The sequence below is a fragment of the Chlorocebus sabaeus genome, chromosome 7 (genome assembly GCF_047675955.1).
Source record: "Chlorocebus sabaeus isolate Y175 chromosome 7, mChlSab1.0.hap1, whole genome shotgun sequence".
Lineage (NCBI taxonomy): Eukaryota > Metazoa > Chordata > Mammalia > Primates > Cercopithecidae > Chlorocebus > Chlorocebus sabaeus.
The window spans coordinates 28,326,936-28,342,305 of NC_132910.1; the positions used below are offsets into that span (position 1 = coordinate 28,326,936).

Here is a 15,370-nt window from a genome sequence, read left to right on the forward strand (position 1 = left end):
GGTATGTCCAGGCCTGTTAGATTCGGCTTCATCCACAACCAGTGTGAGCTCTTATCTGCAAAGCAGGCCTAAGCGTAATGGAAAGAAGGTGGGCCAGGCACCAGGGTCCTGGGTTCTCCCACGCCTCACTCTGTCTCCACCTGCCCCATGCATAAAGAACACCAGTCAAGTAGCCATTGTACCTGTTTCCTTATCTGAAAATCAGAAGGTTGGAGAGTATGACTTCTGTTGAACCAACAACGCACATACAAATTTTGGTGAAGTCGAATGAGGGCAGCGTTAAGAGAAATATCAAAGTCAGTCATTGGATTTCAGGGCTTAGGGATGGAAACCAACTGGTAGTAGAGTGGTTGTAGTTATGTCCAAAGGGCAGAGTGGGAAAAATATGACCAAAAAGGGTGTGGTGGGTGTTACGTTAACAGTAAATGTTAGGGGTATACATCTGGGCACAGAGGAGAAAAGCTAACATGGTACTGATGACTTCAAGTCTTCACTGTCCAATTCAGAGGATAAAGGAGGGTTTAAGCTGATTAACCAGTGGACTTTTTTCTCCTGCAAGAGGTTGGAGATCTGTAACTGCAGATTTTATCAGATGCATGCTAATACATGTTATTCTGGGGGGACTTTCTGATACCTTGAAGTAGACGTTGCTGCTATTTGGTGTGAAAAAAATAGGAGGACTTGTTTGAATGGAGAATGGGGACAGGCTGAGTTCTACTGAGATGTTGGCTTAGAGATGCCTGGGCCGTGCCGTACAGCAGGAAGCCCAGCAGAGGGGAGTGCGCTGTGGGTCATGACAAGGGAGTTGTTAGCTTATGGTTGGCTACTAAAGTCATGGGCAAGGATGGAGTCACCCAAGAAAAGTGTGTAAAATGAGTGATGAAAGAAAAATATGTTAATTAATTCCTACAGCAGCCTTGTGAGAGAATGTATCTTAAAGCCGACAAAACTGAGGCAAAGTTAAATACCCTAGGTCACACAGCTAAACTATGACAGAGGTGCTCTTGTCTTGACTTCACATGTCTGGCACCTTCCACTACACTTTTCCACTTTTCTGATTCCTCCTGTCACTTTCAACATGACTTAGTTTTACTGTTAGAAAAATTAAGTTCTCCTATTTTACCCTCTTAACCTACCTATTAGCTACAACAAATACTGCGGGTATACCTCCTCAAAAAAAGATATTGGGTGTTATTGTTACTGATGTTCCTGGATTTTAAAAATCTTATATATTTTCTATTACAAAAGTACAATTTTTTTTCTTTTGTAATAATTCAAATGTCACAGAAACAAAACAATTAAAAGGTAACATTTTCCTAAAATCTTGCCAGCCCCAAAGAAAACCCCCACACGGCATTAATTTTGTAAGGCTCTGGAAAAGCAAAATGTGTTCCTCTACTGGGAGTCTTTTGGAGAAAGTTACTTAGGGATAGCACTTGGAATTGGGACAATTACTCAGTATTAATCAAGTGCTTTTTTGGTTATATGGTATGTTTTCCAGGGTGGCTCCCTGGGTTTGGCATTCCGAGCTCATCTACCTGGCTTTGTGACCTAGGGGCTGGCCCCTGCATGCTCCTGCTTAGTCTCAGCTTCCAGCTGCTCTGCACTGAGAAGTTGTTCTTTCCTTGTATTACCATATGGTTTTTCTCTTAAAAGTTCCCCACTGCTGCCTGGTGCTCTCTGTTCTGCTGCTTGTGTGAGACAATTTCCTTGGGGGTTTTCTTGGCTCTAGGCTTGGGATTTCATGGTATAGATGACAAGCAGAGTAGCAAATGTTGTTCAAATCATCTTTAAAGAATGCAATTCTCATTGGTAATGAGATGGTCCAGACATTTTATATTATGAAAGTTACCCCAGCAATGCTTAGCTTTGAAAGCATCCTGATGCTGGCTTCATAGCTGTGGTTTGGGTCGAAACTTTGCATTCCAGCGTTTTCCCTTTTGCATGAGAACTAAGGGCATTTCCCATCTTCCCACTAATCTTCTTTTCTTTAAAAGAGAATATGAAACCAATTCAATACTTTCTAGAATGCAGTCAGGTAGCAGTGTGTATCTACAGAAGTGATTAATCAGGGTACTTGAGTAAAACTTACTTTCGGACAGTTCATGACTCCAGAATTTCTCCAGATCCTGGGAAGTGGCTGGTGGTCAATCAAAGATTTTGTGTGCGAGACAGCATGTTCTTTTCTTTACCTCTCTTCTGCTCAGAGGCATCTGTACTACTGAAATAGGACCTCAGAAAAAGACATGACCTAAGATGAAGGGGTATGTACCTCTTCTCTTTTCCAATTAGGTATTCTGTAAGGAGAAAAGACAGAGCTCAAAGGATTGTACCGCACATGGCTCCTCTGCCCTCTCCTGCCCCATGATTTCATCTCAGCTCTCTTTAAAATTGGACATCTGTTCCCTTGAAACCTGAGTCCTGATATTTCTACCTTCTCCCATCAGGCAGTGCTGCTCAGAAAGACTGTTTTCATCTGAATACAGGAAACCTGCACATCAGCTGTACACAGGGGCCACCTATTAAATTAATATTCAACAGTGCTTTGGACTAATACACATTTTTACATACTATAGGCTGGTGAATTCACTCAGAGATTGAGTAGTTAATCACATGAGTTCTAAGGCGCACAGCATCCTGTCCTTTGGATAGCTTTATGGTTATGTATTTGTGACTGTTTGATTGACGTCTGTGTGCCCCATTACACTGTTTGCTCCGTGAGTTGGGGATGCTTTGTTTATTCATCATGGTATCCTTAGCATTTAACGCAGTATTCTAATTGGTACTCAATAAATATTTGCTGATGAATGAAAGCATGAATAAAGATTTACTTTTTGAGAACAGATGACTAACTTATACAGAGAAGTTATTTCCTAGGTTTTTTGTTTGTTTTTTATTTTTGAGACAAAGTATATCACCCTGTCACCCAGGCTGGAGTACAGTGGCACAATCCTGGCTCATTGCAGCCTCTAACTCCTGAGCTCAAGCGATCCTCCTGCCTCAGCCTCCCAAGTAGCTGGGATTACAGGTGTGAGCCATTGTGCCCAGCCCTAGGTTTTGTTTTGAGGATATAAATCCACTTTTCAAAAATCTTGTGGATGACTGGAGATATGGCCAAACAAAAAGAAATTGCTTTTAAGCAGGGCATTTGTAAAAAGTGGGTACATAACTTTCTTAGCTACTTCATATGTATTGTAGTTAAGCAGAAATGAAAAGTTGAGGTGGAAAACACAGAGGTTATGCACACAGATTTCCATTTGGTTTGGAGTTTCCCAGCATAATTGATAGAAACTTCCTTTCATGGGTCAGTTAAAACTTGAGCCATCTTGATCTGGCCAGAGCAAATATGCTACCAGGAATTTTTCACCCTGTGTTGGCGTTCCTTAAGCAAAATGACAGAATTGGATTTATGCATCTCTAACATCCAGATTCAAGAAGCCTTAGAATTAGAAAAAACAAAGTACCAGAGACTTTGTTTAGAGGTCATTTGGTTAAATCTCCTCACTTTACAGAGGAGGAAACATAAGCCCGAGGATTAAATGACTTGGATCAGCATACTTTATTTATCCATAATCTGAGGCGTTGAGAAAAATGTAATCACCATGTCTTATTAATAAAAATCTCCAGCTCTCCACCTGAATACATTAAAAAAAATATAAAAGAGAAAAATATTTCTAAACTTAAATTGTAATACCTGATTTTAAAGGTAAAAATTAAATATTGCTTTCAAATGGAAATGTAATTTTAATTTGTTTGGATTAAACAATTCAAATATCACCTTGGTAACATGCTCTCTTGCTTCCACCTGCTGATAAGGATCAGAGGCTATGGGCTACCTAACCACATCTACCAAAACACTTCAGTTTTAAAAGTAAACAAAAAGGATATCACTTCAGTTTGAGTATGGTGAATAAAATCCATCTGGGCACACCGAGCTTGTTAATTTCAGTAGACCTAGGGCTGGATTAAAATATAGTCATGTACTGCTTTACAAATGCTCAGTCAACAATGGACCGCATATACAATTGTGGTTCTGTAAGATTGTAAAACTGCACTTTTACTGTACCATTTCTATGTTTAGATATACAAATATTTACCATTGTGTTACAGTTGCCTATAGTATTCAGTACAGTAATATTCTGTACAGGTTTATAGCCAAGGAGCAATAGGCTATGCCATATCTCCTAAGTGTGTAGTAGGCTATACCATCTAGGTTTGTGTAAGCGTGTCTGGAGTTTGTTCCTGGCAGTGGGTTTGTGGTCTCGCTGACTTCAAGAATGAAGCCGCGGACCTTCATGGTGAGTGTTATAGCTCTTAAAGGCGGCACAGACCCAAAGAGTGAGCAGCAGCAAGATTTATTGTGAAGAGCAAAAGAACAAAGCTTCCACAGAATGGAAGGGAACCTTAGCGGATTGCCGCTGCTGGCTTGGGTGGCCAGCTTTTATTCCCTTATTTGTCCCCACCATGTTCCCTTTCTGTTGTATCAGAGTGCCCTTTTTTCACCCCTCCCTGTGATTGGCTACTTTTAGACTCCTCCTGATTGGTATGTTTTACAGAGCACTGATTGGTGCATTTTACAGTCCTCTTGCTACAGAGCACTGATTGGTGCATTTTTACAGAGCACTGATTGGTGCATTTTATAATCCTCTTGTTAGCTACAGAGCACTGACTGGTGTGTTTTTACAGAGCGCTGATTGGTACATTTTACAATTCACCTGCTAGCTACAGAATACTGATTGGTGTGTTTTACAATCCTCTTGTAAGAGGGAAAAGTTCTCCAAGTCCCCACTCCACCCAGGAAGTCCAGCTGGCTTCACCTCTCGCAAGTACACTCTAGGATGGAGTCCCCAACCCCCAGGCTGCCGACTGAGACCAGTCCGTGGCCTGTCTGGAACCGGGCTGCCCGGCAGAAGGCGAGTGATGGGCTACTCAGTATTACCGCCTGAGTTCTGCCTCCTTCACATCAGCTTCAGGCATTAGATTGTCATAGGAGCCTGAGCCCTGTGGTGAACTGCGCATGGGAGAGATCTAGGTTGTGCATTCCTTATGAGAATCTAATGCCTAAAGATCTGAGGTAGGGCGGTTTCATCCCCAAACCAACCCTGTCTGTGGAAAAATGGTCTTCCACAAACTGGTCCCTGGTGCCACAAAGGTTGGTGACTGCTGCTCTAGGATGTTCACACAAGAATAAAATCACCTACTGGCATGTTTCTCAGAATGTTTCCTCATCACGAAGTGGCACATAACTGCAGAAGCAAAAGTGATGGGGAATCCAGAATTTTTCCCAGCTGGGGAGGATGTGGCTTCTGCTGACTGCTGATTCTGCAAACAGGAATGTGACTCTGTGGCTTTTCCCCCAGCTTTGTAAATAAGTTTTCTCTTTAGGAATGGATTTTCTTCATGCTAGAATTGTCATTCTCTTTTTTTATTTCTTTCTGTTCACTTTGGTTTTATTGCGATTTTACCTTCTTCATATGTCTGAGAGCTTTGCTGGTCAGCGGCTTCTCCTGGAATGCCTAGCAGCAGTAATAGAACTTCTGATTAATTTCAGATTTTTAAATGATAGTTGCCTCTTCCTCCCAACCTATGTAGGTAAAGGAAGTCCGAGTTTCAGAAGACCTGTTAAGTGCTAGGCACTCTCATCCGTACCTCCTTATCTCCTCCCAATAACCCTGCCAAGGAGATATGTATGAGAGAGCCTAGCACCTCTTCCTGTTTTTACTGAGGGCAGAACAGAGACTAAAGCAAGTAGAAAGCAAAGCTGGAATTCAAACCCATGTCTGTCTGACTCTAAGCCTTTTGCTGCCCTTCTCTTTTGAAGCAAGATTTGGAATTGTGGAACATATTTTACAGCAGTGCTCAGAATGTAGGTGGTGGCACACATTCTTACATAATTTGTTTTATAATTATCTCAATAATGAAGTCAGCTGGGAATTTTCTGAAAAGCTACCAATTATACACTTCAGGTATACATTCATAAGAAAGTGACCTTTTGGGCATAGATAACATTTATCCAGAAGGGTTCTGCAAGCTGGGCTTTTGTTTCACTGATAGATTTGGGGAACTTTAGCCTTCCTAAAAGGTATCCCCTTAATTTCCCTAGCCAAAAACTACTTCTTCTCCATGCCTTCCCATAGTTGAGGCCATGGTATTGATGGCTTTTATCCTTCATAGTCTTACATTTACATCTGTCCTAGCTCTACTATTACATTGTAAAACCTCTTAAGGGTCAGAACTGCAGTGTTGATCAATGAATAATAAAAATAACATATTTTAGCTTTCTTAGTGCTTTCAGCAGTGGGTATTTTTGAATAAACAAATAAATAATTGTATCTAAGAGGATATGTTCTGAAAAGAGAAAAGTGAAATTGTCAAGCGAAAAACAAGTTTATTTTATACCATAAAGGTTGGTGATAATCCATTTCAAGATGGAGTGGGCTGTAGAAATTATCTAGTTACAAAGCGTCACTAGGCAGATTAGCAAATGGAGGGCTAAATCAATTCAGGTCTTATACTTACTTAGTGGTTCTGTGTTGGCACTATCTTTTCAGAAATGGTTAAAACTAAGCATTATATTATGGGTTTCATATGCCATCACTACAAAAATCAAAGTTTGGTCTTGGCATTGCCAGGATCAGTGAAAATATACTTGGAGCTACTTTGCCAGTTTTAATTCTCAATTTCCATCTCTTATGGTTGCCAAAGAATCATGGTTTTCAGAGAGTATTTTTTTCCTTCTATTTTAATATATTGGATTTTTATAACAGCTGAAATCACTGTACTGTCTGGGGCTACCTGGGAACTTAATAAATCATCATGAGATAACAATGACTGTTCGGCGGCAGCTCTGGAACCTGACTTCCTGGGTTCCAATTTCAGCACCTTGACTTTACTAGTTGGGAAACGTTGGGCAAGTTACTAAATGGTGCCTCTGTTTTCTCATCTGTAAATTGAGTTTGGGTAATAATGTAACTATATAGAATTGTTAAGAGAGAGAAGTTAGGGCTTTTCTGGAGCATTGGAAATGGTCAATAAATGTTAGCTGTTATTATCATGATGGAATTCCAAATAGCTTGAGCCGCTTTTCAATCAGTATTTTCCTTTTAGTGGTCAGAAGAATGTTTAGTGAAATTTTTCCCAAGATTTCATAATAAAGACAATGATGGAGGTAGAATTTTATTGGGATCTAGAAGATTTGGATATGTAAACACTGGCTGTAAGGCCCTTTCACATAGAGGAAATAATGTGACTAAATTCTGATGGGAAGAAACCTGGGTTTGTCCCAAGAACAGGGGCCATTTAATTTAACTGCAGTGTAAGGTGCTCCCTGGGGAGAAGTGGGAGATTCAGTAGGAATGGAGATTTGGGGTTAGCCCATAGGGCCCTGAAATGACAGGCCAAGGAGTTTGGATTGGGGACCTTGAGTACCGAGATCCCCTTGACAGCAAGGTGGAGGGAGGAAGTATTAGAGAGGGTGACATCAAGTCAGGGAGGCCAGTTGGGAGGCTGTTGAATTAGTAGGAATAGAAATGTGGAGGATGTAGTACTGATAAGACTTCAGAGTTGATGGTGGGAGGGGAGGTGGTCTCAAGCATGGCTAAGTACTGTTAACAGCAATAGGGAACTCTGGAGAACGGGCGAGTTTGGGATAGAGGAATATGATTTCAGTGTCATAAACATCAAGTTTGAAGTACAGATGGGACAACCCAAGAGAAGTGTTCCTCTGATAGAAATTCAGAACTGGACGCCAAGCAGAGTTCAATATTAGAGATAAATTCAGAGTCATTTCCCGATGCGTTAGTTAACAACATGGAATATATGCAGTTCCCTGAAACTGGGCCTGGAGACTCAAAAAAGACCCCATAATCCTTGGCTTGTGGCAGCTAAGGGAAGAGCTATAAAATGCTGGACTGGAGGGATCCGGTTCAGCTGCTGTGCTGGAGGCACTGGGTCAGGTGCTCAGAGCTGCCCTGTGCAAGTCCTCCAGTGCCGTTCGCTCCAGTTTTTAAGCCTGTTCATAAACCAGAGGAGGAACCTCTTTTTCCCTTTCCCCCATCACATACTGATGGGCATTGACTCTCAGGTTTCCTTTAATACTGGGCAGAGAATTAGGCTCAAATTAAGAAATGTAAAAACTGTATTATAAAATTTACATATTCTATATTACAGTGTTAGAAGACAGACTCTAAAGATACAACTTCAAATTTCAAAAATGTCAAGACCAAACTCTTTTATAACCCTTCATTTTGTATGTGGTTTTCAATGGGTATAAAAATACTTAGTGGGTGTGTGGGTGGCTTCTCGTGTTTTGGAAACGGTGAGAATATGAGATGCTGAGCTTTGGGTTCTAGGATGAGAGCTATAATTACTAACTCTGATTCTTTCCCAGGATTGGTTCATAGGTGGATATCTGGTATCTAAAAACCCAGCAATCCAGAATCCAGAGCAATAAACCATTCTCCCCTCCCCCTGAAATTAAAAGAATTATGTGGCGGTGGAGAGAGGGAATGTGGGATGATGGTTCTGCCCTGTGTTGTCTCTTTCATCCGTTCACGAATGGTTGAAGTCAGTGATGCAGCAGAAATGAAGGCTGGTGCCATGGCTTCTCCTAGCCTGATACACAATAGCTACCGCACAGCTCCGTGGAAAGCATTCTAAAAATAACCCAGGACTCATTTCAAACCCTCCTCCTCCCCCCAAGTCTTGGCGGATGTGGTAAACACCCTAAAAATACCTGCTGTCTTTGAGGTATCTAAAGAGGAAGGGGTAGGTACAAGGATTGGGGCTGGAAGAAGTACAGCATTGTTGGAAGGCTTGCCCAGCTACAAGGACTGCTGCCCACTGGGGCCTGCCTTCGAAGCTGTTTGGTGAGCTGCCTACCATACCATCCTGTTCAAGGATAAGTGCCTACTCTTGAGTCTCATATTCACTGTTGGCAGGTTTCAAGGAAACTATTCATAGACTAGACATCTGTTGTCTGTCCCATTGACCTCAAATCTGCAGCTGCCACCATGGTATTCAGGCAGTGTGGTGGCTTTTAGTCTTATTTCACAGAATCAGAATTTTAGAGCTGATATGGACTTTAGACATTGTATTATTAATAAAACCATTGAAGTCCTTTAAAATCACTGCATTTCTGGAGTCACATTTCTGTGCCTATATGGTGACCACAAACATTTGAAATGGGGTCTTAGTCTTTGCTTATTAAAAGAAATCACCCTCACCCTCACGATTATGTAACATAAAAATAGGATGATGAAAACTAGTACTTTGAAAACATTGACTAAGTGATCTTGTGCAAAGCTTTCTTCTTTTTTTTTTTTTTTTTTTAATAAAATGGAACTTTGAAGCTGGGAGTGGTGGCACATGCCTGTAGTCATAGCTACTTGGGAGGCTGAAGCTGGAGGATCACTTGAGCCCAGGAGTTTGAGGCTGCAGTGAGCTATCATCACGCCACTGCATTCCAGCCTGAGTGACAGTGCAACCCTGTCTCTAAAAAAATAAAAATGGCTGAGCGTGGTGGCTCACGCCTGTAATCCCAGCACTTTGGGAGGCCGAGGCGGGCAGATCACCAGGTCAGGAGTTTGATACCAGCCTGGCCAACATGATGAAACCCCGTCTCTACTAAAAATACAAAAATTAGCTGGGCATGGTGGTACGTGCCTGTAATCCCAGCTACTCGGGAGGCTGAGGCACTAGAATTGCTTGAACCCAGGAGGCAGAGGTTGCAGTGAACTGAGATCGTGCCACTACACTCCAGCCTAGCGACAGAGTGAGACTCCATCTCAAAATAAATAAATAAATAAATACAAAAACAAATAAATAATAAAAATAAAAATGGAGCTTTGAGGATCATTTTCTCACCTGGACTCCAGTATTTTGAGTATAAAGTTCATTGACAACACAGCCAGAATACCAGGAGTCATGTCTCCAAGGAGAAGACTTTCAGTATCTAATTTCTGAAATTGCAAACCATAACCATGATATTATAACTGAGGGACTGTAGCTGATCTCTGCATCTTGTGAAAAAAGGGTTTCACAGATTATCTCTAGCACCCACGGGACACATTCAAAGTTGTGGGGGCAGCCAGTACCATTTGATATAACAGCATAAATCACCCAACAATTTTATTTTAGCTTCCAGCCATATCCTGTGTGATTTTTAAATGTATGATAACTACCTTACCCCAGTCTCCATTGGTAAATTCTGCAAAAGTCCAGCAGTTACAGAATCTCTGCTAACTCAAGAAACCTGTGAAACTAATGGAGGAGAGGAAACCAGCTCATGTGCTGAGAAGTTTTAAATATGTTGCATTTATGGTGGGTAGAGCATTGTCATCATTGTAAGGAGTATGTATCCTCCACCGTGAGCTTTTCAAATTCTTTGGTATCAGGAAGAGTGTTAAATATGTTTTCACTGTGAGTTGACAGTAAATTGAAAGCTTTTCTTGGATAATGAAAGTGATCAAAATGGCTGGAGGCTTTTGTGTTTTTTTGGTCACTTAATGCATATCTGAAATAGTCACCTCTAGAAGCTCAAATTTCCCTGGACCAGTACACTTGTAACAAGGAGTGAGATACCCAGGGAGATGGTCTGCTTTGGGAAACTGTGATTTTGTGGAAAGAGCATGGCTTTGGAGTTGTTAGTGCCCTCAGCTGTGTAGAAGCGAAGGCGGCTGTGGGGGTCTATTTCCATGTATGTCAAGGGAAGAAGAGGAGAGAATGCAATGTTTGTGATATGTGATATCCAGGTGGCATGGTTCATGGACATTCAAATCTTTCTCCCCTGAAATTCCAGAATGAAGAGCTTCGAAACTTGTCTTTGTCTGGCCATGTGGGATTTGACAGCCTCCCTGACCAACTGGTCAACAAGTCTACTTCTCAAGGATTCTGTTTCAACATCCTTTGTGTTGGTAAGTTATTCATCACCCACACAGCAAGAAGTTTGATCCTTAGATATTGACAGGTGACTGTCGGAGAGACATGCTTCAGTGAAATAAGAATGACATGTTTATTCTCTTTTTTTTCATCAGTAAAGCAAGGCAAAATATCTGCCTTATACATGTCACAAGTTATAAAGATTGAGAGCTGTATTTAGGTAAATGCATTGTATGTTTTGTCATGTTACTCAGATTACTATTAGTATTTCTGTCACACAGTCAAGCAACCGATCATTACAATATCGTTAAGATCCCTTAAACATTTTACTTTGGACTAGGCCTCTGCCTTGGTATTTTTCTTCACTCCTCTAGCCATATCTTTTTTTTTTTTTGGAGGAGTCTTGCCCTGTTGCCCAGGCTGGAGTGCCGTGGGGCGATCTCGGCTCACTGCAGCCTCTGCCTCCGGGGTTCAAGCAATTCTCCTGCGTCAACCTCCTGAGTAGCTGGGATTACAGGTGCCCACCACCACGCCCGGCTAATTTTTTGTACGCCATATCCTTTTTGGACAAAGAAGAGGAAGGTGGAAAAGAAGGGGGATAAAGAAAATCAAAATATAAATTTCCTGTTAGTTTGAAAGAGAAATGTGCGTGGAACAGATAATGGCTATTGCTCTCTCCTCCATCACGCCTGATGAATGGCAGGTGAAATAGCAGTGAAGTGGTTTGGGCCATATTGTTCTGTTGGCATTGTCCTCTGGGCATTTCCCTCTGAGACATCACTTTGAGACAGATCAAAGAATTCTGTATGTAGCCAAGTGGACTGTCTTTTCCCTAAGCTTGGCAGAATGTGTCAGACTTACTTTTCTTGTCCAAGTAAAGCGAAGAGAATTTAGAAAAGGTGTGTGTTCAATGTGAGAACCATCATTTGCTTATTTGTCAGTTATGGAAGTTGGGGGGAGTGCAGATATTTTTCTTTTTTAAAAACTTCTTGAACCTCTTGATGACTCGACTGCATGTAGCCTCTGCACTGGGCATTCATTAGTAGAAAGTCACAATTGGTGGGCACGCTAGACCAACTTGCTCCCTGGCATTTTATCTTAAGCACTGGATAAGAGAAGGACTGGAGAGAAACATGGCCACAGCAGCCAACTCTCATCTCATGCTTTCCCCTTTTCCCTACATGAAGCCTTTTAAAATTCAGCAGGAGACCTCCCGAATGGCAGCTAGTTCTACAGAGTGGCATGAATGGGTTGTCCTTTCTCTCATGATAAATGCTTATTGCAGAGCAGGGCAATTCTTCATTAGCATAGCAATTTGTTGGCGATTTGTTGGTTTTCTATTGAAAAGTATGCTAAATTGTAATCCCAGGCCAATTACTCTTCTGGCTTCTCTTCAGTGCCTCCCCAGCCCTGTCTCCAAAATCAGTTCTAAGAACATGTCTGAGAGTTCTGTCCTGGCTCTTGCAGGGGATAGTAGGGGAAAGCCTTCCGGTGGGATCCTGGTTTAACTGGGTAGGTGGTGTGCAGTGGGGTGTGTTGGCTCAGGGGCTGACTCCTTGTGTTAAATAAGACAATTCAGATGCTGAATGCCTCAGAGGCCAAATCGATGCTGCCCTGTTAGATGTGTAAAGCAGCCCTATTTGGAGTCTCCTGGGTGGGTTATAATACTTGTGATTCTTAGATTTTTGTCAGGTTCTGTTCTTAAACATGTTTAAAATTAGTTTTTCAAACTAATGAACATAATATATATTTTTTGTTTAAAATGTAATAAAATACTTCCTTTCATCTCCCACTCCCATTTCCATTTCACAGAGATAACACTGTGGGATCCTTCTAGAAACTTTTGACATCTTTCTGTGTTAGGAAATTGCTTTTGGTGGCTTACAGTTCTGTAGGTAGGAGTCCAGTATGGGTCTGCAGGGCTGCATTCCTTCCTGGAACCTTTAGGGAGAGTGCATGCCTTCTCCAGCTTCTGGAAGCTGCCTGCATTCCTTGGCTCTTGGCTCCTTCCATCCATTCTCAAAGCCAGTCACATCGCATCGCTCTCCTGGTATTTTTGTGTCAGAAAATTTTCCACAGAGAATTGCAGAAATCCAGCTTAAATCCAGTTAAGACTCTCCCCCACCCTCCAACACACACTGAAAAGGTAATATGGTGAATTGGGTAATTAAGAGCAGCTGGCTCCAGGAGTTCAAAGAGCCCTGTCAGGCCTCTTTCTCTGGTTCTTGATCCTGCTTGCTTCTGCTTGCTTCACATTCAGGCATTTTCCTCACGACAGCAGCCTGGCTCTGGCAGCATCACCAGCCTAGCAACCTCAGGGGAAGGAACAAGGCATTCCTGACACGTCTCACCGAACAGTCAGGATTTCACTGATTGGCCAGGACTCAGTCACACGCTCAGCCTGCGGGGAAGATGGGGTCAGTTCGCTCCAAAACATACGAGGTTCCCCATAGGCAAGAAGACAGGATCAGAAAGGAGATAGGGCTTGGGAGAGACACATACTGGACAGATAAAAACAGCTTTCTCACAGTTATGTAGGTGCTTTCTTGTTTTGCTTTTACGGAAATGAGATCATGCTGTTCATCTTGTGCATTTTCCTCTTTTCAGTCCACAAGAAGTCCTGGATATCCTTCGCTGTCAGCATATCTAACTCTCCAGGTCGTTTTCCATAACCCTTTGGAGCCCCTTGTTTGGGGCTAGCATGAGCTCTTTGGGAGATAAGAGTGTCAGCATTGAATATCATCCTCAGAAAGTTGAATATCAAATCCCTTTGCCATAGATATTTTATGGCATAATATCTTTATAAGAAAAAACTTACTGTCAATCAATGGTCCATCTATTTTTAAAGTAAGAGTCTATAAAAAGTAGATCAAAATATTTGGACAGCCACATAGAGGAGCAGGTGTTATATTTAACTTAAGAGCATCCATGGTAATTTTTCCTCCTTACTTACTCCTTCTTACTGCCCATTTGTTTATTTTGCACAGTATTCACATGTGATACTTATAGCGTGAATTTACTTACTTGTGATAAATATGGGAGGGAATTAAGGATAAAAAAATAGTTATGATCCCAGTAAGGAAAATTTTTACCAAAAAGGTCTCAGAATTATAATTTTGTTTTGTGGCATGAGCCTGTAGTTTGAAAGAATGCACAGGAAATAAACCAGAGCAGAAAATGGTCCTGGCATGAACTAAGTCTAGTTTCAGAGATACTGAATTAAACGTCTGCTGCTAGAACCCATCTCTGTTGGTCCTGGGAAGGCACGTACTAGAGGAAGAATAGTTTTCATTTCACTGGGAAGAGAATTCTGATGTTAAATGAGATAACAGAACACCTAGGAGTTCATCATTCCCCCACTGTCTGTTTTGCCATAGCACACCTAAATCACTCCTGAAGCTACATTTTAGTTTAAATAAAGCCTTTCATGTTTTACCCATGCTGTAATTCTCCAGAGAATCTAAATTAGATCTAAATTAGCATTTAGCCTTTTTCTATAATTTTAAATGTGTATGTCTTTCTCATCCATTTTCCAAAATGATACTAACTCTAGGAAGAAAACCTCATCAACATTGATCCAGCTGTCTGTCTGTTTCTTGTGAACATACAAAGGTGAATAAGATAATGTAACATCTCTGCTTTTGAAGAAGAGCCAATTTGATAGTAGAGTCAAAGTAAATTAGTAATACATTTTGAAACAGAAAATTTTTCCACAATTCAACCTTAATTGTTTTGAGGGGATGAGAGAACAGGAATTAAAAACAGGTAAGTGAAGTGTAAGGCCATCTTAGCCAAGGTATAGTGTCAACATAAATTGTGGAAATTTACAATCAAATCTTAAACATTTTTATCCCATCTTGTTTTTCCAGGAAAGGATGTAAATGGCTTATAGGGTAAAATAAATAAAGACAAAATTAACCCTAGAAAATAAAGGTGAAGCCAGGGATAGAATCAGAACTCAAAGTGTGCCATCAGGCCTGCCTATAGCAATTAATTGATGAAGTATTACATTTTTCTCTCAGCTTAGTGGTCAGAGCATGGAGGCTATTAATTCACTCATTCATTTAGCAGATATTTAATGAGCATGTGTTATATGCTAAACACAAGCAAAAAGTTTAACATACGACAGATTTATAGTATCTATAAAGTAAAAACAAAATGATTGCTCCGGATGAAACACAGCTTTACCTGGAAAAATTTCTCGATGGATTTTCAGAAAAGCGATTTAGTGTATGTAGTGGTCTGGGTTCCTGGGCATCCTCTAAGTCAGTGCAATTGTTTAATGAAATGCCAGGTGCCACAGGCTGGCTCATCTTATGCCAGAGATTATTTCATCAAAGGTGATTCTATGAGGAACAAGAACAATGCAACTTAGGTATGTAGCTTTCTGACTCTCTGATTCCATCCAAGAGTAAAATCTAGAATATTTAGGGAAGGCAGGCAGATCCCCATGCACAGTTACTTACCCAAGCAGCCAGTCTTGGCAATTAGA

General features: G+C 41.2%; 1 protein-coding gene across 4 annotated transcripts in view; it reads left to right on the plus strand.

Moving 5' to 3' along the window:
- The window catches only part of SEPTIN11 (septin 11), a 118,215-nt gene that overhangs the window by 58,256 nt on the left and 44,589 nt on the right, over positions 1-15,370 (plus strand). For all 4 annotated transcript variants that reach the window (XM_073017424.1, XM_073017423.1, XM_073017422.1 and 1 more), the window contains one exon: positions 10,799-10,913. In XM_073017424.1, coding sequence (XP_072873525.1) covers positions 10,799-10,913 — 115 coding nt within the window. The remainder of the gene's footprint in view (positions 1-10,798; positions 10,914-15,370) is intronic.